Source organism: Candoia aspera, chromosome 14 (assembly GCF_035149785.1).
Source record: "Candoia aspera isolate rCanAsp1 chromosome 14, rCanAsp1.hap2, whole genome shotgun sequence".
Classification (NCBI taxonomy): Eukaryota; Metazoa; Chordata; class Lepidosauria; order Squamata; family Boidae; genus Candoia; species Candoia aspera.
Genome location: NC_086166.1, coordinates 518,036 through 540,379, shown reverse-complemented (window position 1 = coordinate 540,379; position 22,344 = coordinate 518,036). Strand labels below are relative to the sequence as shown.

Below are 22,344 nucleotides of genomic sequence, written 5' to 3'. Positions count from 1 at the left end.
GAGGGTGGCGCCCGGCCGGCCGCCTGCCTGCCTTTTATAAGGGTGGGCCAGCTCCTCTCAGCCAATGGGAAGGCGCCTGCGCAGGCATTGGACCCTGAGCGGGCCAATCGAAGGGGCAGCGCCCCCGTCCGCCGAGGGGGCCAGCAGGGGGCGCCGCCGGGCCAGGTGTGCGGGGAGGGGGCGCAGGTGCCCTGGAAGAGCCTGGCCGGGCTCACGCTGCGGGGGGGGGGCTCCCCCTTCTGGCCAGCCCCCCAGAGGAGGACCTGCCCCTCCCACGCTGCAGAAAGGGGTCAGCGTCCAGCTGGTTATCAATGACCCTTTAGTCTTTATGTAAAGTTATCTTTATTACAGGCAATATTGGTCCATACAATACACAATACTGACATACAAGGTGAATCTTTCAAAATCATCATTTAACAGTAAAGACCAAGAAACAGAATTTTTAACTACTTGATTCTCAAAAAAGTAATACGCGTCTCTCTTCTCTTCCAAGATCCTTTTTGGTAAGTTATATTGAAACATACAAATAGAGAAAAATACCCCATTCAACATATATTGTAGTTAAATGGTTATTTTGCTTAAAATCTTTTTAATAAGAAAATCCTTTTATTAAGCAACCTACATAGAGATAAATAGCAAACTGGTTTTTAAAGAAATCCTCTCCATTAAAACATCTGAAGAATTTCATCCATCATTTTCTTCTGAGCTCAAACCCTCTGTTTTAAGAAGCTTACCTTAAAAGGCTTCAGCTGAAAGGCCAACAGGAGGGGCTCCCTCGGCATTACAACACCCTCCTCTGGCTGTTTTCCAATTTTCTTCTGTCCAACAGAAGGCGAATAAGCACGTAAGACTTCAGGCTGTGTTTTTTTATTATTACTTCACCATTCTGCTTCATGAGAGCACAGACAGACCTGCCGACTCACTCCCCCCCTACACATCTACTACATTTTGTTCTTCAGGAGGAACAATACGGGCCAATAAAAGCAGAAAATCTGCAGCTTCTGTCACATGCTTTTGATTATTGTCAAATTCTGATCTGATGCTTCCATCTGGCAACACAAGTGCATTGTTATAAGGTTAGTTTAAATCTTTAAACAAAAAACTATATTTTCCAAAGTCATTATCGTTGGGAGCAATCAAGTGGTCTTTTCTGGCTTTGTTGAACTTCATCCTCAGAACGTGTCTCCGCTCCTCCCATTCACGGAGTTCGGCCGGCCCATGTGCAAATTTACAGTTATTTCCCTCGACACACGTACCAGCCATAAATCTGTGCAAAAGAACAAGCAAGTAGCACATTCTCCGAATACAGCATCAGTGCAAAACATTGGGGGGCTAATAATACAACCCCTGATACAAGACCAGGCCTTCCACCGTCAATTCCAGCTTCCAACCAGCCCTCACAACCTGGCTGAGCCTCCACAAACAGGCAACGGGAGGGGCCAGCGGCTCATTTGCTATGGCTCTGCCTTGCTGCTGAATTTAACACCAGTCCTGCTCTCTACTGAAAAGGGAAAGCAGAGAAGCCCAACAGACTGCTTAAGAGGAGGACTCAAAACGTGGAGAGATCAGGACGTAAATTGAAAAGGAATTCTTGCCAGTGACTCAGTTTTTAAAGGTTAGGCGAATGTCTGAAAATTGTTATGTTACTAAATGGAAGAGCTAATGTTTCTGAAAGATTTAACACCCTGCCCCCAAAAAAAACTGATTTTATGAATCACAAGATGGTCAAAGGCAAGTTGTGGGAAGGGTTGTCACTCATCAACAGTCTCACATCTCCCATCACAAGACCCTCACGGTCCCCCTAATACTCTGCAGCACCAAATATGTAACAGTGAAAAATGGAACCTTTCCTTACAGCTCATTTTGCATGTACAGACAATGAAATGGATTAACAATTTTACTTCAGCTCTGCCAAACACTAGAAACTGGGAGTGTAAAGGAATCATAATTCGACAGCTGGCTTTTTGTTGAATAGATAAACAGATCCCAAATTTTTAGAAGGAACCTACCTATCACAAATGCTGAAACACCCAGTTGGAAAGCGATGCTGCCAGCGGTTTTGGTCATCTTCTGTGTGGAAAACTTTCTCTTTATGTTTTTCTGAAGAAATGTGGCCTTGCCATTGTTTCTCACTGTTACAGTTTTTGCCACACATCCAGCAGTGGAAGTCCACCTGTTTACACAAACCCAAGATGAAAACTGCAGGAGAGGCCACTTGTATAAATCTGGTTAATCTAAGCAATTTATGCAGATCCAAACATGCAGCTTTTTTGATCAAGGAATTGGCGTTTTCTCTCCATACACAGGGCAGACTCATGGAAGTTTAGCCATGCAGTGCTAGTGAATAGAGAAGAACATCCCTCCAGACCTGAACGTGCTGAGAGGACCTGAAAGCGCCCATGTGTACCTGTTGGCTCCTCCCCCAGAGCAACGTGCTTAGGAACAGCATAAACTGCACTTTTATTTACAGGTACTATCGACCAATCACAGAGCACCCCAGGGCAGGGCTTGCTTGAGTTACACCCAGAATAGCAGAGCCTGGATATCCAGGCCTCCTGCACTTCAGACCATCAGAAAGCTCGCCTTCCTCTGTCTGATTCCAACCATTTTCTCAGCCAAAATGCCACACAACTGTCAAGCAACCATTGCACAAGATGCCAGAGTCCCAGGTAACTGCTCAGTCCCCGCGACTTACTGTAACTTCAGCATAATCTGTTGGCATATGGATTTGTTTCCCGTTTTCTTTGCTTGCTTGAGGAGCTGGATCCTCTCCTTTTTCTGGCTTTTGACTCTTCAGCCACATTTCATACAGCTGCTCCATGTCCTGAACTGAAGGAAACGGGCTGGGGTAAGTTCCCAGCAATTGGCGTTTGCACAAGGAAGCTCTAGAAGCTGGCATTAACTGAGAAACAAGTTATTACTAACAGAATAAACTCAAGGACCATTGTTATTACAACTTAGAAAATTGGGGTTATTCTCTCAGATCTTCATGGCAACGCTTCCATCGGGAATTGGGCTATGGGGGTTGGATCATCCCCAGAAAGAGGAGACGGAAATGGGGGAGACTGATCAACTGAATAAAGGCAGGAAGGGAGAGCAGACAGCTGTCAGAAAGGCAGAAGGCCCAGGGATGCACAGCACACGTTCAGGCCCTGTTCACTTTACTTACTGCCGTTCTCTTTCATGTAAGTCCACATTTCTCGCTCCTCCTGACTGTGAGCAAAGGAGCAGTTTCCAACATATAAACACTTCTTGCCCGAGGCAATATGATTGCACAGCTAGATAAAGGAGAGAAACAAATCAGCCGAGATGTGTTCTCCTGGGGGGGGGGGGGCTCTCCTTCCCACACACACACAGATGGAGAGCAGCGGGTACAGGCGGGAGGAGGACAAGAAGGAGCCGGTGTTTGGCGGGAGCAGCGAAGTGAATGACTGGGGCAAACTTCTTCTGGCCTGCAAAGGGTTCTGAAGGCAGCCACGGTGGCACAGAGGGTCGATGTCCACCCCCTTGGATGAATCTGGGCCAGTCTCTCAGACAGCCTACCTCAGAGGCTATGCAGTCTCCCTTGTAACCACCCTGAATTCCTTCAGAGAAAATGGGAGGCAAATAAGATTACCTCCATTCCTTTAAAGTAAAATTTAAACTTATTTTCCTTGTTTAGGATTTTTTAAAATATTCCCAGTTGAAAAGCATTTTGAAGTAGGATAACAAAATGACTTTTTCCTAAAATTTGGATAATCACATGAAGTTCACTAATAGGCTTCTCCAGCAAAGGACAAATTAGGAAAAGAAAAAAAAACCTGATTGTAAGAGACATGCTCACATCAAATTGCAAAGGCACTTGCTTCTTTGTGGGAAGGGGGCGAATTGTATTCCACTTCCTGCGCTCGTTTGACATCACCAGCATCACACGGCGGTCTTTGGTCCACCTATCAAGGAAAGGCCAACTCAGCTACAGAACCGCTTCAAGGTGGCGGCATCAAAACCAGAATGGAGCTCCAACAAATGGAAATTTCTCAGCTCGTGGCTCTAAACAGAACTCTGCATACCCCACTGACAACCTACTCCAAAACAGATGGACACCACCCAATTGTAATTCAGCTTCCACCAGGGAATCAACAGCTGTCTGCTCCCTTGCTCCAGCAGTCCCGGGGAGTGCCTGGGAGCAGTTGGATGCCATCCTGGCACAAGCATGGCCTAAAGTGTCCTCCCCAAGTCCATCTTAAGAATCTACTTACCTGGAGATTCTGGAGCTTTGACAGCACCCCAATCTGAGGTGAGAGGTGCCTTATTCTCTAGTCCAGTGTTTCTCAACCTTGGCAACTTTAAGATGGGTGGACTTCAACTCCCAGATTCCCCAGAAACCACAGAACTTAGGTTGACCCGCTCACCACCCCCAGGCAACTTTGAAAAGCAGAAAAGACTTACGGGTGCCTAGCTTTTGCACTGCAGTATTTTTTGTTTTTGTCTGGCTCGCTAACTTGGCCATTTCTCCAGCACTGAGCACAGACAAACTTCATTTTCAAATTCAGGGAGCCATGCTTCACCTGGCTGCTGAGAATCTTGAGAGATACAACAGAAGACAAGACAGTTTAGGTGGTTCGGAATGATTGTTTGGGCCATTAGCGATCCATGAAGAAAGGACAAAGCCATAAAGGCCACTTTTCCCCACATGGCTCTACCTGGAACTTAAGATTTAGTTCAGAACCTTTTTCTCAACTGGATGCAACCGCAGGAGCAGTCAGGTGGATGGCAATCGTGAAGAGAGCTTTGTGTTGGCACCCCATTTATGGGACAACTTCCTCAGCAAGCAATGAAGGGACCAATCCGTTCCTTATTTCAGTGACAGGTGAAGACTTTTTTAAAAAAAACTTTAGAGGGCTTGTTAGCTTTTGGCAATTGTTTTTAATTGCGGCTTTACAGATTTTATTTTTAAACATGTCCTCCATGTTCTCAGTTTAATTTTTTTTATTGCTGTCTGCTTGCTGTTTATACAATGTAGGATTACTGTATTTCTTACAAGACGCTTTAGCCTTTTTAAAAATACAACAATATAAAAATGCTTTAAATATGTAAAAATCTGGGTGGGACCGTCTATCATCATGTTTTAATTGTTCATTTAATTTTTTCTTCTTTTAAAATACAGCGACCCAGTCAAGATCCAAAGTACAGGACTGCTTATCCTGAACCCTTGCAGTTTCTTTGGGAAGTGGTGTCAAACATCTATCTCCCATCATGTGTTGCTAACCACCTCTGAAACTACAGAGAGAATCAACATAACACGTCATCACCATCAACAAATCTTTATAATGGTCATAGACCAGCGTAATATAATATATAATGGTATGCAGCATAGAAATCTCTGATAACCTTCACTAGTTATGTCAGTAGCAGTTGAAATTTAGGAGCAATTCTGCCTCAACGTAGCTTTATCCAAACTGACAAAAGATGTTTTAAACTTGGGGAATCAAAAGTTGATGCTTCCAAATGGGCTACCTCTCTTCTCTTCTCCCTCTGAGAAAGTTGTACAAGGCCCAGAAGCTCTGCAGACTTAAGATCCAGGAGGGAAGGGTCTTAAGGCTTCCAAAATTACACAGAGTATTTTGCCGGGCACCACCTCACTAGAGCTCTGCAGTTGTACTGCCGGTTCATCTATTGGAATCTGAGCAAAGGGCTGACAAAAGGACGATGCAATCATCAGCCAAGCGCCAACTAGTTTCCCGGCCCTCGCTCCTCCCTGAAGCGCAGCGTGACCTGCCCAAGCGGGGAGGCCCACCTGGAGCAGGGCCTCAGGTCACTTCAGAAACCACCGCCTTTCCTTTTGAGGAAGGACCAGCCTGGCCGGCCTCTTTCGAAGGAGAGCTTCTATGCCCAGTGTGCTTGGCCAGTGTGTCCTCTGAGGCAACAGACGCTCCAATGTCTACATGAACTGGACCCAGTCCCTTCAGCGTGCAAAGCCACCACGGGTTTTTTGTTTTGTTTTGTTTTTGCAAGCCACTATTTTGGCTTGTGAGGCAACCTGAGAGAAGTACCTGTGCTCCGTGTGCAGCAGAGTCCAGATTCTGCCAATATTTTTTTGATTCTTGAACAATAGCCTCCTGGGTGATACCTGCAGGGAGGGAAAGAGGCATCTCAGGCAACTGGGCCGTACCCAGCTCTGGTGCAAGCACTGATGGGGAAGACCACTTTGGGAACGTTTTGATTCCGGTGACGGGCAGTATTTTAAAACGGCTTCTGACGGAACGATCCTGTCCAGGGAGGCGAGCCGTGCGACTCTGGACGTGTCTGTGCAGAAGTCACTACTCTTCCCCTTCTGAGAGGGCTCACTTTCAGGTAAGGCAGGCAGAAGATCACAGGTGAAATGAAAAAAAATTGTTTTCATAAAAGGCAAAATTCACCGCTGATCATTTAGGTTTTTTTTAACATGGGAAAAGGTTAGAGCCTTTATGAATATAAACACAAATCTGCATTTAGTCAAAGCAGAAATGGTCTGGCTCCTTTCCCAAGTATCTGTGTGCTGGGAACTGAGCATATCGGAAAACCAACGGACTCAGCGCAAAGCACTAACCCTCAGAACACCAGAAGCAGAAGAGTGTTTCTGCTGAAAGAGAAACCACGCGGATATCCCCCTAATTCCGGAAGGGCTGAGAACTTGTCTGAAGCACAGTCTCACCTGTCTTATTCTGCATCATCCATACTTGGAGCTCGACAAGACTGTGAGCATAGAAACACTCATCATCCCGAGAACAGCCATAGCGAGCTTCATGCCTGCACAAGTCTAGCTGACCTTGAGGGTGAAAGGGTCGTATCTTAGAATACTTCACGGTCGTTTCTCGCAAAATGTGGACAAGGCACCTAGGGTTATATTGTTGGGGGTTTTTAGAGAAAGGTCAAGGGTGAGTAAAGGAAGTTTTTGAAAATCTGCTTCAAAAATCACAAAGTAATATATAAGCCATTATATTTAGGAACATCTCTCCATAGTCACTTAAGAAACAGGCCTGCATTCGTCACTCTTTACAGTGAAAACATTTACTTCTGCTTGCTTGCTTGCTCCCAAATGGAACTTCCCAGGATCAGTTTCAAGCCAATCCTTCACAGGCCCACAACTCTGCCCTTGTCTGTTGCAGAGCTAGACTGAGGGAGTCTCAGAGGACGAAGACAGAGTGATCCATGGCAACGAAGGGCTGAGAAGCCGGAACTTCTCCGAGATGCAGCTCAGCCTTAACCACTGCCCCCGTCTAGCTCCCTGGTCCGTTGCTACGGTACTAGAGACCAAAGCACCACCTTCTACCAGGCCAGCCATGTCTGGCTGGGGCGGCAGCTTCTCCAACTCCTCGCAAGGCAGAAGCCGTTCCCGCCCCCACTGGCTGTGGGGAGCAGGGATCTGAAGCTGTGATTGCTGGCTGCAAAGCAGGGCCCAACCCACTCAGCCAGGATGGCTTCTCTGTGCAGTTTGAGCTTCTGGCTCTCCTGGCAGAAGGAGACTCTCTAAACCAGGGTTTCTCAGCCAGGGTTCCGTGAGAGGCCACTAGAGGTTCCCTGGGAGATCACAATTTATTGAAAAAAATATTTCAAATTCAGGCAACTTCACATTAAAGAGGTAAGTTTCATTTTCATTTTTAGTTTAAGAACACTGTGAATGCATATATACAGGCCCACACATGAAATGAACATAATCATTTTGTAACTTCTGGCCTATCTTGGAGCCTGAATGTGCAGGGGTTCCCTGAGGCCTGAAAAATATTTCAGGGGTTCCTCCAGGTCAAAAGGTTGAGCAAGGCTGCTCTAAAGGGTGCAAGCCTGCAAAAGAAGGGACACCCAACCACATGCACAAACCAGCCACAACCTAAGTCTACAGCTGACAAAGCACATTTTTATTCCGGCTGAATCTCCAGTATCTCCAAAATGTCAAAAGATGGCGAGGTGGCAGGCAAAATTAAAAAGCTATCAAGAGATGATACTTGCAGGCAGCCCATGGTGGCTGCAGGAAGGAGACCAGGAAGCCTCACTGGGAGCTGCAGCCATCCCTCTCCTGCACACTAACTCTCCATGGGGAAAGGGCACAATGTAGCAGCTGATGAGCACTTGGGAAGGAGCACATGCGCACACTAGAAATAACTCTGTGCATCTTATAGTTTAAAACACAAGGCAGAAAAGGAACATACTTGTTCTCCTCAAAGTCGTGCATAGCAGGGTGAGAGCAGGAAGAGGAGTTATCCTTATTCCTCTTGCTGATTATTCTGGGTTTATGCTCAAAACATTTCTGAAATGCAAAACCAAAGCACATAAGCAAAACAGGAAGTCCGCTCCTTGTTCCACACCCTCAAATTCTGCTTGTCAGGGCCAACCGAACTGGAGTCAAGATGAGGCCCCTGGGAAGAAGGAAGAATTCTGGGGATGGAGCGTCAGTCCCAGGAGGGGGCAGCCAAAGTGCCAGCTGGAACAGGAAGGGTGGCCCAAAGAGGACCCTCCTTGGCCTTCTGCCCCACTGCTGGGGCGGGCAGGACAGGGAGCTCCTTCAGCAGGAGCTCCTGCTTGAACTGAACATTCAGCTGCAGGTTCTTTTTTCCTAGGCATGTTTGAGCAGCTAAGTTCCTATCGGTTTGGTAAACTGGAAGGAAAACAACAAGGGTTCATGAGCTGCAGAATGCCAACGGCCATGCCCCTCCTCTCCCAGAAGCCCACACGAGGTCCTCTTGGGGCCGCCCATGCTGCTAGGATGAACTGCTGGGCTTGCCTGGCTCAAAGGCTAATGAAAAAGCGCTAGCTACCGAAGGAGGGAACACTGGCAGCCCAAGCCAGGACCATCACCCACCCATAACCAGGCCACACTCTAAAGTGGCCGACTACTCTGTGGCACAGTTCCTGCGGGCAACGTAAGAAGAAAAGCACCTCGCACAGAAACATGAAGAGTCCGTGGTGCTCCTGAAGGAGCCGGGGGACTGTCAGGCTGATCTCTCCGCTGCCTTCGAAGAGGGCCTCGCGGCTGAAGGCCCCCTTCCGCTCCAGGGTCCACACGTCAATCTCCTCCTGACAATACGCAAAGGTGCAATGGCCGGAGTATCGGCACTCCTCTCCTGCAGCCACATCTGCAGCACCACAAGAAAGACAACACCGTGAGGCAGGGGGGCAGCTGGGGTGCCCTGGCCAGCTCTCAGGTCAGCTTCCCGTGTGAGAGATGGGAAAACCAGGTGCCTTCCAGGGACCGTTCTTTCACTGATCAATAGGGAAATGCTGCGACCCATCCCAAATCCTTGGGGAAAAGGGGCTTCCAAACAGGCATCCAGGAATGGGCACCCTTACCTTTGCATATATAATATGGTCCCACATACTGTGTTTTTGTTGGTCTTGGTCTTATTTTTTTCCAAGATTTATCTTCAGAGATCTTTATTCTACCAATTAGGATATCCTTCTTACACATGTGCTCTAAGTTTGGATGGTAAGTGTACTCCAATGATTTGGGATCTAAAAGATATAGGAGAATGGTTACAAAGGTTGTCCCAATTTTTTTCCAGCCCACTTTAACCAATTTTTACCTCTGGAAAACCCACATCAACCCTCCCCAAACGATTCTCTCTAGCTGCAAAATGCTGGAATGGGAGGATCCAGAAGCTAACATTTCAAGGGTCTGATGGGAGGAAGCTGAGCTTAGAAGAGCACAGCTGTGTCCATAAGACATGTGCTCGCCGTCCTATAATTTTATTTCCAATAGCAACCAATTTTTAAATTATGCATTCTTGGCTCTTGAAATACTCTGAAACTGACATGTGGAAAAGGAGGGCAGGGTAATCTCTACTAATTATATATACTAAAAAACAATCAAAGGAAAAAAAACAGGTTACATGACTGAGTTATAAAACCTCAAAAGATGGGTTTTCATGCATAGAAAGCGAATGTCACACAGCTGCACATGCTGACCATTCTCTCACCCAATCCGCCTGCATTTCAGGGATGCTTTTAGGCACCCAAAGAGCGAGCAATGAGAACAATGGCCCCCTCTCCCCAGAACAGTCCAAAAGGCTGAAACCCGGGAAGCCGCCTTCGCCTCCCGAGCCAAAGAGCAGGCCGTCCCGCAGGCCTCCCCCAGCTCCTCACCCTTCTTGACAAAACACGCCTGGCAGGCCTGTCTGAGCTCATGGGTGCCTTCCAGTGGGTTTCTTGCAGCTAAGGAGGATGCCGTTGAGACAGGCAGATTAGCAGGTCCGCTGCTAAATACGCCAGAATAGTCATTCCGAGCCGGACTTGCCATCCCCATGTAGGTCTCAGACCCAAACAGACTTGTGGGGCCGTTCATCTGTTGGATGAAACAGACGCGTTGTTGCTGGAAAACAGTCTCATCACAGCCACAACACCCATTCTTCCCCTGCCCTCTTTTCAAGGAACTTGGGGAATTATTTAGGGGTCTCCTGCTCGCCATCTTATTACTACCACAACCTTGAGGGGTGGTGGCTGCCCCCAAGGTCATCCAGGGGACTGACTGGAGATCTGAGTCTGGGCCTCAAACGGTCCTAGCTCATTTTTAAAATATATTCTGAGGTTACGGGTTCCAATTTAAAGAAACACGATCAAAACAAACCCATTTAAAATTTGCACAAAACAATATTAGAACAACAAAGTGCTTGTGAAGGAAAACCCACACAGATACTTACAAGTCGCAGAGGAGAATTACTGCTTAATGCTGCGCTGACATCTCTAGAAAGAGAATTGGGTATATCTATTGGAATTAAGAACACCACGCATTAGTTTGGTACATGCTGCTTATGCACGCACAGCAAAATGGGCAATGGCCTCGCTCGCAGGAGCAGGATCTGCTTTACCATGGTGAGAATCCAGCCCCCTCTCCCACCACGTGTGTAACTCAGACACAGCAAAGAGCTGCGAGGGGCTGAACTGCGTCTTTCGGAATTAGACTCCCACCAAGGACACGTGCACCAATCCGGTCTCCAACCAACATCTGGAGAAACAGCCACGTTCGGATACAACGAATCACTTATGCAACAAGGACAGACATTGGGGGGGGGGCAAGTGTGCAAAGGGACTGCTGCTGCCCAGAGGCCAGGTCATTCCTGAGCAATAGGAAACGAAGGGCACGGAGGGCACCGGGAGACAGCATTAGTGGGACTCTGCTGCTGCTGCTGCTGCCGCCGCCACTCAGAGGTTTGTGTTCCGATGGGAGGCAGAAGATGAAATGTATGTGCAGTTTTATTACTCCTGCAATAAGGGTAACTCAGAAGGAACCTGCCGTCAAGCGGGAGAGAAACAGAAAACTGGGCCGCCACGAACGTGCCTTTTCTGGGGGAGGGCGGCCCCTGCAGACGGCCCAGGCGTCAGGGGTCCCGAAGGGGAACCTTGCCCAGGGCAGCACAGGCTCGGTCAGCAGCTTTGTTCACTGGGGGGGGGGGAGCGCTGGAACCACCCATTTCAGGCTCAGCCTTCCCTGGCCGGGCACCCTCCACAGGTGTTGGGGCTGTGGCTTCAAGCACTCCCCGCCTGCTGCCGACAGGGCTGGCCATGCAGTCCCAGCACCTCCAGCGGGAGCAGGTGGGCTGGGGAGGGCTGCGTTCGTGTCTGCCCCCCACCTCTTCAGGCAGAAAAGTCGGGGCGCAGAGCTTCCTGCTCCCGAGACGGATGCCCCATCCAGCACCCCTCCCCAGGGCCGGGTCACAGCACAGGACGGTTGTCCCGACGGAGGCACGCCACCTGCTAACGAGGCTCTGCCTGAGACTTGTCTTACCTCTTTTAGAGTCGCTGATTGAGAAAGCATTTAGAGAGGAGCAGAAGCTGTCCAGGGCAGAAACCAAAGGCTGGGAATACATTTCGGACAGAGAGGCAGTGGGAACGAACCGTGCCCCGACCGACAGCGTCCCAAGCAGAGGGGCAGAGAATGGGATGCCAGGAGCCACGGGAGCAGCCGGCAAGGCTCCTCGGACGACGGTGCTCGGCTGAGGAAAGAAGGGAGATGGCTGTGGCCTTCAAGGCTCTCTCCTTCCGCCCGGGCCCCACCCGTATCTCCCTCCCGGGAACGGCCCAACTCGAGTTCTGCTTCCTGAGAAGCCGCAGGACAGCTGACGATTCAGCGGCTACGCAGAGATCTCAGCTATAGCCCCGTCTCCCCAAGTGAAAGTATCACGCAGCAAGCGTGGCCAAAGCGCTCTTCTGACGAAGGGCCCGGAGAGCTTGCTGGAAGTGCTGGAGGAGATAAAGGACTGCAGAAGGCACGCCCCCTAGCTGTATACTGGAACGGGAGAGGGAGCCCAGTGGGACTGACAAACACCCGGGCTCTCCTCCCCAAACGGTGGGCAGCTGGTGCGAACGCGGCCCGTTAGCGTGAGCAGCACCAGGCTGGCGAGGGCTGCTCCCCCAGAAGCAGGGAGGGGGATGGGCAGCCCTGCAGCTTCTGCCGAGCTCCCTCCCAGAAAACCGAATGGCGGCTCACCATTCCACCTTCGCCAGGATCAGAAACCGAATCAAGCAATTCATCTAGCTCGTCTCCAATAATGTCATCCCCATCCCCACAATCCAAGCAGCCGTCAGGGATGGAGAAGGGCCCTCCGTTTGCCAGTGAAGGGGCGGAGAGAGCAGCCTTCTCAGCTGGGAGGGCAATTCGGGACACCGCTGGTAAGGGAGGGAGGTCGCTTGGCAGTTCGGGAGCAAAACTGGAAGGGGAAGAGGAAGCGGAGGAGGAAGAAAGGATCTTTTCCGTCCAACTGGAAAAATCTGAAACAGATGTTGATTTGGGAAGAGCGCTCTTAGCAGAGGTTCTGAAAGGCGGAGGCAAACCCCCAAGGGAGGCACAGAGGGAGCACGGATGCTGCCATATCCTCTCCGAGCCCCCACAGTTCAGGAGCTGGCCACGGCTCCTGCCCTCGCTTCCAAGTCCCAGTGGCACTGGACCCTGGCGTATCCCCAACTGGCTCCCTCCTGATGCAAAGCCCTCCAGATCAAACTGGTCAGAGCTCAGCTGGAAGAAGCCAGCCCACGCCAAGCCAGAGCATCCCTCACATGCAGGACGAGCAGCCAAGCTTTTACTCAGTCAGGCCCCCTTAAGAGCAGGGCGATCACTGCTGATAAAAGGCACCAATGGATGCTTTCCCCAGAAAAGAGGCAAGGCTCGTGCAGCACAGATCAGAAGGCTGGCTTTCCAGAGAAGTGTGCCTGTCCAGCACTTAAGGAAATACTATCATTTGTTTTTATAAAGAAATAAACAACCCCAGATTCTTAAGCAGCACATATTGAACAGCAGGGAGAAGGCTGCAGGGAAAGTCTCACAGAGGGACCTTCCCTTCAGCAGCTCAGTCCTGGGACACCATTCATCCCTGACTCTCTCTTGCCTGCTTAGAAGCCAGTGGAACCCCAGCTTACACTTTGGGAAGGGAGAAATGTATCTCTCTCCCACACACAGAAATACAAAGCAGCAAAAACAGACAGAGCTACCTCAAGCTGATCTACACAAAGTGATGCTGTTGTTTCCCTTACAAAACTTCCTCCCATTTAGTCCAGAAGGCCTCACCTGATTCAATGTCTTCTATAGAAGAATTTGAACTCTGAAAGCAAGCGAAAGATCTGTCATCCAGAAGTATAAACAGCAAAAGACTTAGGCCAGCTATCTCCTGCCAGGCTATTTTCTAAAATGCATCGGACCCCTGCTAAGTAACACACATGCAGTTTACAAGATGCTCCTGCAGTTTTGATGCCAGGTTTCCTTTCTATTAACCATCCAGAGTTGCTGGGAGTCAGGTGGCATACACATTCAATAAGTTACTACCATTACTATTTTCTACTACTATTACCATTATTGCAAACCACTTTTGGCAGAGTGGCTACTGAAGCATGACTCTGGTGCTGTTCACATGGGAAGCATAAAGTCAGCAAGCTGACCTCCTCCTCTCAAAAGCAAATCTTACTTTTATTTTCAGTTATTAAAGGGGAATCCTAGCTAAAACTCTGAAGCAAGAACAGTACACAGACTCTTCAAACTCAACAGCTACTTACTTTAAATATTTAAATCAAACAAGGTTCCAATTGAAATATTTAAAAATTAAGGAAGCCATGTATCTTTTAACAATGTCACATTTTTACTTCACTGATCGGATCCAAAGGGAAAACAGAACGGAACCTTACCTTTGATACTTCTCCAGAAACAGTGTTTGGGGAAGGCTGAAATTAAGCATACCATCATAAATAACAAATGCATTAAGCAAAACTTCAAAACAGAAGTACACAACTACTTTTACTTACTTTTGCCCTAACATAGGCTTTCCTTATTTTTAATCCAAGCTTCTGAGCAAGTTCTTGAGTTAATTTTATTACACTTTCATCCTAGATTGTAAAAAACAGAATCTAATGTAAGTTATCACCAAACGTTAGTCAGAAATTTCACACAACAGCATCAGGCACATCAATGTCACCAGCATCTGATCTGGGCTTTGCATGGAGCCACCCTGAGTCAGGGCTGTGGACCAAGATGCTCGGAGTCCACTGGAGTGGGGCAGCCAATAAATTTAAATAATTAATAATAATTCTTGCACTGAGTACAGGCAAGGTTATGATGCGTATTTATGTATCCATGAAATCCATTTCTCACCTCAATCAGCTACGATTCTAGGCCATGTGCAACATTCAATTAATAAAATAACACAACAATATATTGTAATCATACATGTATTCACTCTCCCCCAGGCCTATTGGATTGCTAGAACAATGAATACAGGAATGGAATCAAGCTTCTCCAGTAAGTTTTTATTCTGGAGGACTTATCTACTCTCCATTGTTCTCAAACCATGGGCAGGTAAAGACTATTAAATGCCCCCCTCTACTAGCTAACATGATATGCGCACCTGGGGCACAGCAAGGGAACATTTTGCAACGGCATCATAAGCCTCTTTGTATCTTCCCAGTTCTTTTAAAGCTCTGGATTTCCGGTAAAGGGCTCTGAAATTATTTTCATTCAACTTTAAAACTATCCCACAGTCTTCTAGAACTCTATCATGCAACCCCTGTAAGAATGAAACACAGAACAAAGGAAATAGGCATTTTGTGATTCGAATCTCAGGCTGCAAGCATATTCCAAAACAGCATACACATACACACACACACATCAGGGAGATCAGGCAAATTCTTTCTAAACTCTTATAATCTCAGAACACTAAATGCCAAGACTTCTTTATTTCCTAAGAAATGTCAAAAAGAAAAGCGTGAAGTGAGAATTCAACACTCCCCTTGAAATCAAATCTGTATTCCTACATTGGATCATGGATTAAACATGTACCACCCTAATTTAAATTTAAAAGCCCACACCAGCTCCTTTTCTCAGAGCCAGTAGATCACTATCAGGTACTGCAATGTTCTGAAGAACTCACACCTGAGTGAGTTTTTCTTCCTCCTTCTTTGGAAGACTTCAGCACGTGCACCAGTTGTGGCCCTACAGTGATGGTGACGTTTTGGTGACAGTGACTTACGTCCTCATCACCAGCCCCCTCAACTACTGTAACAAGTTAAGCACAGGTCTGCCTTTGAAGACAACCCAGAAACTGCAGGCAGGATTTTGGCGAGTGAGAGCTGCTGTTCTAATGTAACACCAATTATCTGGTGACTGGATTGGTTACCAATAGATTTCTGACATCAGTTTAAGTGCTGGTTTTAGTCTATAAACGTTATGGAACGTGCCTCTGAAGAGGGAGGTGATGTGGTGGATTTCAGTAATGCTGCTGGTTCTCAGGAAGGAGGGAACACATTCCAAGGAGTGGGACAAGATAAGAGGGAACGCAGCCTGGGAAGCGTTGTGGGAAAACTAGGAGGTTCAGATAGCACCGCCCTAGAGCTTTCCCAGGTAATTTCCCCCGAGGTTAGGTGGAGTTGCTTTAGTCTGGCAAGATTTGGTCTACACAGCGTGAGCAAATAAAGAACTGAAGTTTGACTGGATTGATTCGTCGTCGGTCTTGGGCTGGGCCAGAGGATGAGATCCCACGTGGAGTCTGCCTGGGCTGGGGTTGAGGATGAGAGAGGATGCCTAAGGTCCTGTTCCTATGAGAAATCAAGGGGGCATGGGCCCAAAGGCAACCCTTCTGTGATGCCTTTAACGCTGAAGAACACCTTGCCCTTGGAGGTTCACCTGGCTCCTGCCTTACCGATTGTCACCAAGGTGGTAAATATGGTTGTGTGAGAGTCACATGGTGTTTGTTTTTAATGCTCTATTGTAAACTGCCCAGGCTCTTAAAATGCTGATTCCACCCCACCCACTAGAGTTAGAATGGGAATACAGTTCTTGATAAGCCATGAGCTTTTCTATGAAGCACCTACCTTCTTTGAGTAACATGCTATACGATTAACACGCAGTTTCTCTAATATTTCATCAGAAATGTGGATTCCTTCGGAATTGGCATAATCGGCTATGTTCAAAGCTTCTGAATAATTGTTCAGTGACCCTTCCCAATCACTTTCTCGGTATGCATCATTCCCTTCATTAAATAGGTTTTTAACAAGTTCTCGTATGAAGATCTGAAACACAAATCCTTGGTTAAGTGCACACAGGCCGTTCTGCAACGCAGCAAGAGGAGCTTTGCTCTCATCAACCACCTGTTCTGGAGTGGGTCCAAGCAGAGGCGCAAAGAAGCGCATCTCATAGCAAAGCTTCTTTATTACCAGTTTGTCCTTCTACCAAAATGCAGTAAGGAGGCCCTTCTACTGCCTCAACACAACTGCTGCTAACAACCAATCATCAGACAAGGCTGATATGGCCAGTAAGATAAAGAGAATTCATCACATTCTACAAAGGCCAGGATTCTAGAGGTTCCTACCACTGCTGAGACCCCAATGCCTCAGGCAAAGAAGTTCAGAAAGGAACATCAGTCACCTCATATTGTTCTTGAGACCCAGGGTACGGCAGAGTAGACCTAGGAATCAAAAAGATAAAATGTCAGATCACATTTAAGGATCTTATACGTCTACGACACTTGCTACTGGGATTGTCCATCTTTGCCACAAGAATGGACTGTGCAATCCGAATCATCCCCAAGCTCAGCCACCTCGATGAAACCTATGAAAACTTAGTCAAGATATCCACGTGCCAAACAGAAGACTGTTTATTTCTGATGGAACCAACAAGAGAACTGTTCTTCTGCGACTCCCAGTAGCCCCCTCCGTCTCCTGACAGCAGCATGGATTTAAGCGCTGCCTTTAGACCAACCAACTGTTCGGAGAGGCTTCCTCACAGTTAAGGGTACAAAAATTGCAGTTCATTTGTGGCTTACCGGTTTTTTTTCCTCCACCAAAATATTTCAGTTTCACTCCTTTTCAAGAGTATAAAATCTTTAAACTATGTACTAATAAGAAATTGAATATTTTAACAATGGAGCAATGTGACAATCCTAAAGCCCAGCTGAGAGACCAGGAGGGAAAAGCAGCATTCACTGATCTTCCTGTCTGTCTGTCTGTCAAATTTATTACTGCCCATCTCCCCTACAAGGAGGGACTCCGGGCAGTTCACAATAAAAACATTTGGCCATAATATAACATCAACGATATACAGTAATATCAATAACATAAAAACATAAATATGTTAAAATATAATAAAAATCAAAAGGCTAAAATATTCTCTCTATGCACAAGCAAACAGGGCAACTCTATGGAGCTAACCATCCCCAAGAAGAATTATTCTCTTTCCCCCCCGAGGCATGTTGACAGAGCCAGATTTTTAATTTTTTTCAGAAGTCCAGGGGTGAGGGGACCTGCCTCAACTCCGGGGGGAGAACGTTCCAAAGGGCAGTCACTACTGCAGAGAAGGCATGCTTCCACAATCCCGCCAGACGAAACTCTTTAACAGACGGGGTCCCTGCACGATCGGGTGGGAGGGGTCTATGTAATGGGGACGAGACGGTCCCTCAGGAAGCCTGGTCCCATGCCATGTAGGGCTTTCAAGGCCATAACCAACACCTTGAATCGGACCCGGAAGCAAACTAGCACCCAATGCAGCTTGCGCAGTAAAGGTGTTACATGTGCCACCCTAGGGGCACCTAAAATTACCCATGTGGCTGCATTCTGGACCAGCTGTAGCTTCCAGATACTCTTCAAGGGTAGCCCCATGTAGAGCGCATTACAGTAGTCTATATGCGAGATAACCAGGGCATGAGTGACTGTTCGAAGGGCCTCTTGTTCCAGGAAGGGGCGTAACTGGCGCACAACTCCTTCAAGCAGGAGTCGTGAGTCCAGAAGGACCCCCAAGTTATGCACCAGATCTGTCTGGGGCAGTGCAACCCCATCCAGGTCCAAAGGTGACAAATTCCCAGAAACCGAAGGGCCATTAATCCACAGCCACTCCGTCTTACCAGGGTTCAGCCAAAGACTGTTGTTCCCCATCCAGGCCCCCACAGCCCCCAGACACTTGGAGAGGGTGGTCACGGCATCACTTACTTCACCCGGGATGGAGGTGTATAATTGAGTATCATCCACATATTGATGATACCTCATCCCATGGTGACGGGTGATCTCACCCAGCAGTTTCATGTAGATGTTAAAGAGCAGTGGGGAGAGAACCGAGCCCTGCAGCACCTCACAGAGTAGGGGCCGTGGGGTGGATCTCTCGTTCCCTATCAACACCGACTGAGATCGATCCTGGAGGAAGGAGGTGAACCAGCGCAGAACCACACTGCCCACTCCCAACTCCCTAAGTCAGTCCAGACGGATACCATGGTCGATGGTATCAAAAGCTGCTGAGAGGTCAAGGAGAGTGAGGATGGATGCACTGCCCCCATCCCGCTCCCACCACAGATCATCCATAAGTGCGACCAATGCCATTTCTGTCCCATAACTGGGTCTGAAACCTGACTGAAAGGGGTCCAGATAATCCGTTTCATCCAGGATCCTCTGGAGCTGCAGGGCCACCATTTTCTCAAACACTTTCCCCAAAAAGGGGAGGAGGGAGACTGGGTGAAAAACGTCCAGGATGGTAGGGTCCAGCGATGGTTTCTTGAGGAGGGGGTGCACCAGCACTTCCTTGAAAGCTGCTGGGAACACCCCCTCTCTCAAGGATGAATCCACCACCACTTGGACCCAATCACATGTAACCTCCCGAGCTGCTTTCACCAGCCAGGAGGGACACGGATCTAATTGGCAAGTGGTGGCATTTACAGACCAAAGGATCCTGTCCACTTCCTCGGGTTCAACAGGATTAAACTGTTCCTAGATAACATGGTAAGTACATTCCCTGAGTATCTCCTCAGACTCTGTCTCACACTCGGAGTCCAGCTTGGAACGGATCCAAGTGATTTTATTTGCTTCTGACAAAATTACTTCCTGTTGCAAACAATTAACAAATAGTGGATACTCCAAAATAAGGGCGCAATCAAATGCAAGCTAAAGAGTACTGTGCACAAGACATGAGAGACAGTCCACCTAGAAAATTGTGTGCCCATGTTTTTATTTTGTAACAGCATGGCGAGCTAATCTTTAATATAAGCTTAGCACAACTGCTGTAAAAAAGAAAAATATTGCATCACGTTAAACAGCTCTCACGCACATATGTCCAGTTACCCAACGTTCTTACTGTATAAACTGCAGCCCTTTCTTAATGTCCTGCAGTCTGATGCTTCTGTCCACAGAAACACTGGACATGTTATCATGAGCACCCTCGTCTTCAGTATGCAGCTTCTGAAACAAAAATAACAGCGAGTTGCTGGCTTGCAAAACAATCTGTGAGAAGTTATTTATCAAACAGAAGCAGGACAAATGTATGTAAACTAGCTATCTTGGTTTATATTTAACATTAAACTTGTGCACATACCCCCCTATTCCTCTGGTACAGCCATCAGGAGGAATGACAAACTTTTCATTTTATTAAGTACAACTCACCTTCCCATCCAAAGCCAGATAAACCATGGTTGATCTTAACTATAGGCTAATAAAAATATTCAGTTCCAGCATCAGCCCTAGAATATTCAACATCAGCTCTAATACAATAAATCTATTTTATAAAGTAAGTTTGTTTATATTAACCATGTTGCTAAACAATGTTTAGAGTCTTTTTCACCCAAAGTGATCCATACATTAACTACAGTTTAAGCTTTATTAATTTAGACAAATTATGCAATAAATATCCCCTCTGTTCTATCATTATCCCTCTGAAACTGGGTTCTGTATAAATGAAGGGTAGTACCCTCCAGAATCTCATTAAAAAAAAATATCAACCTATTAATACTTACAAATTCCAGGGGAAAAAGCTATAATGCAGCCTTTGCCAGCTGGTATCTTCCCAATACTTGGGACTACAATTCCCCAGGATACCCACCCAGCAAGGTTGTCGCAATATATTTAGACCAATCCAGCAAACAGCATTAACCCCTTTCATTTATCTGAGAAAACAGAGTCTAGTTCACAAAAACATGGTGCACAATAAGCACATTAAGATACTATAAAACTTTTCACTGTTTTAGCCAGAAACCAATTAATTCTAAATATTGCAACATAAAACCTAAATTATTACTTCAAAGATAAATGCAAATAAACACAGCCATATTTTGAAGTAACTTATCAAAATAAAAGCCCCACCATCCTGGGAAACAAAACAAAATATTTCAAACAACACAGGATTTTTTATTTGTTGTTGTTATTTAACTGACTACCTTCTTGTAAACCACCCAGAGTCCCTCCGGTGGGAGGAGATGGGCGGTGACAAATTTGATAGATAAATAAATAAATATTTTGAATGTTTCTGAAACATTCTATTCTGAAACAGGATAAGAGACTCACAATTAATCATGGGTCCCTTTCAATATATAATGCATTATGATGGAGAACACCACCACCAAAAATAAAAGAAAATGAAAGCAAAAGAACAATGCTATTTGCATTTGGTTAAACCAATCTTCCTGCTGACTACTCTGTCAAGGAATTAGGAGTTGGGTTAGGTTCAAAACTTCTGAAAGGCATCATACTAGGAAAACTTACTTTGAAGTCTGAAATTATTTTACATCACTCCAACTTTAGTTCCTGTAATTCACCTTAACTTGGCCTCAGCTATGTAGACAATCTAAACAATATATAGTCTGCAAATCTAATTTTACTCTACACGTTAAATTCATAAGTTCCTCCCCTCCAACAAGCTCTAAAGAGCAATACGGAACAAACCAGGACCACTTATGTCACTTCCACCCCACTCTGTAGGGCAGGCTCTCCGAATACACCTTCCTATTCAAACACTTAAAAGACTATAATGGAATTAACGCGGAATAAAAAGTCGTAGCGTATACGATTATATATTAGAATCGGCCCCAGATTAAAAGGTTGAGCACAAGACGCAAATGCTTACGATCCCCCGAAAGGGGCCAGGATTTTGCGGGAATTCCTCCGGGATGGTGGAAAAGCCCTGTCCCTGGTGCTGGCACCCGGATTAACCACGGAGGCGGCGGTCGGTTTTGCCGTTTTTAACCAGACCGGATACGTCCGAAATACAGAACGCGAGGGCAAAAAGCGGCCGAGGAGCAGCCTCGCGCCACCCCAACCAGGGGCGGTGGCTGCAGACTCCACGGGCCACAAGTCCGCGCTGGGGCCGGGAGGTCCCCTCACCTCGCCCGGACAGGCCCCACGAGCGCCAACCTCAAGGGAGCGGAGGGCAGAAGGCCGCCGGCCGGCCGGCCCCGTCTCCCCTTCGCTCTTCGAGAGCGGCGATCCTTCGGGCCTACGCCGAGGGAGCAGCGGGCCTGTGTCCCGAGGCGCGCCAGCCCTTCCGCTCGCTCGGCCTCCGCCCGGGAGCCCTGCAGGCCCGCCGCCTCTCGCCAACCGGGCTCGGCCAACCGGGATCTCGTCCGCGGGGCTCCTGCCGCCCCGGGGCGGGCGCGGGGAAAGCGGCCGTTCCCCTTCGTGGCAGCACGGGGGCCCCTGCCCGCCGCGGGGGAGCTCGGCCCCGGAGCGGCTCAGCGCGAGGTCACCTCTGTTATCCCCCCTCCCCGCCTCCGGCTGCGGCCTCACCTGCTCCCTCAGGCCGGAGCCGCGTCGCGTCGGCAGCGGAGGAGGCGGCGGCGGCGGTCGAGGCGCGTTGCGGCGAGCCAGGCCCACTCTCTCTCCCCGCTGCTTCCGCCTCGCCGGCGTCCCCTTCCAGGCTAGGCCGCTGGCTGCGCTCACTGGAGCGCCCTCTTCCGACCGGAGGCCGCCTTGAGGCGCCACAATGCGAAACGGCGGGCGAAGCGGGCAGCGACCTCGAGGGGCGGGGCCACAGACGACGCGGACAGGGCGCCGCGGCTCCTTAGGCTCCCCAGAGGGCCGGGCCGAGATTGCACCCCCTCTCGTTCCCATTGGTCAGAACGAAGAGGTGCTCCCTGCCCATTGGCTAGTCTTGGACGGGTCGGCGCTCGG

General features: G+C 48.0%; 1 protein-coding gene across 1 annotated transcript; it reads right to left on the bottom strand.

Moving 5' to 3' along the window:
- Positions 1-333: 333 nt before the first annotated feature.
- ZC3H7A (zinc finger CCCH-type containing 7A) lies at positions 334-22,101 on the bottom strand. The gene is made up of 23 exons (XM_063314966.1): positions 21,961-22,101; positions 19,541-19,644; positions 16,853-16,892; positions 16,300-16,497; positions 14,838-14,996; positions 14,239-14,319; positions 14,122-14,157; positions 13,511-13,544; positions 12,437-12,717; positions 11,735-11,942; positions 10,650-10,714; positions 10,096-10,294; positions 9,304-9,465; positions 8,893-9,089; positions 8,166-8,263; positions 6,674-6,855; positions 6,033-6,109; positions 4,429-4,562; positions 3,824-3,929; positions 3,170-3,278; positions 2,696-2,829; positions 2,010-2,173; positions 334-1,267 (listed from the first exon to the last, which is right to left on the bottom strand). Exons 2-23 carry the CDS (start codon positions 19,606-19,608, stop codon positions 1,078-1,080), a joined length of 2,922 nt encoding a protein of 973 aa, XP_063171036.1. The 5' UTR covers positions 19,609-19,644; positions 21,961-22,101; the 3' UTR covers positions 334-1,077.
- Positions 22,102-22,344: the final 243 nt, after the last annotated feature.

Bases quoted from the DNA above. Each gene is read 5' to 3' on its own strand.
- ZC3H7A (XM_063314966.1), bottom strand. From the start codon at position 19,608: ATGTCCAGTGTTTCTGTGGACAGAAGCATCAGACTGCAGGACATTAAG. The intron at 16,893-19,540 runs GTAAGAACGTTG...TTTGATTCCTAG, and splicing joins AAAGGGCTGCAGTTTATACA to GTCTACTCTGCCGTACCCTG. The intron at 12,718-13,510 runs GTGAGGCCTTCT...CATCTGTTTCAG, and splicing joins TATAGAAGACATTGAATCAG to ATTTTTCCAGTTGGACGGAA.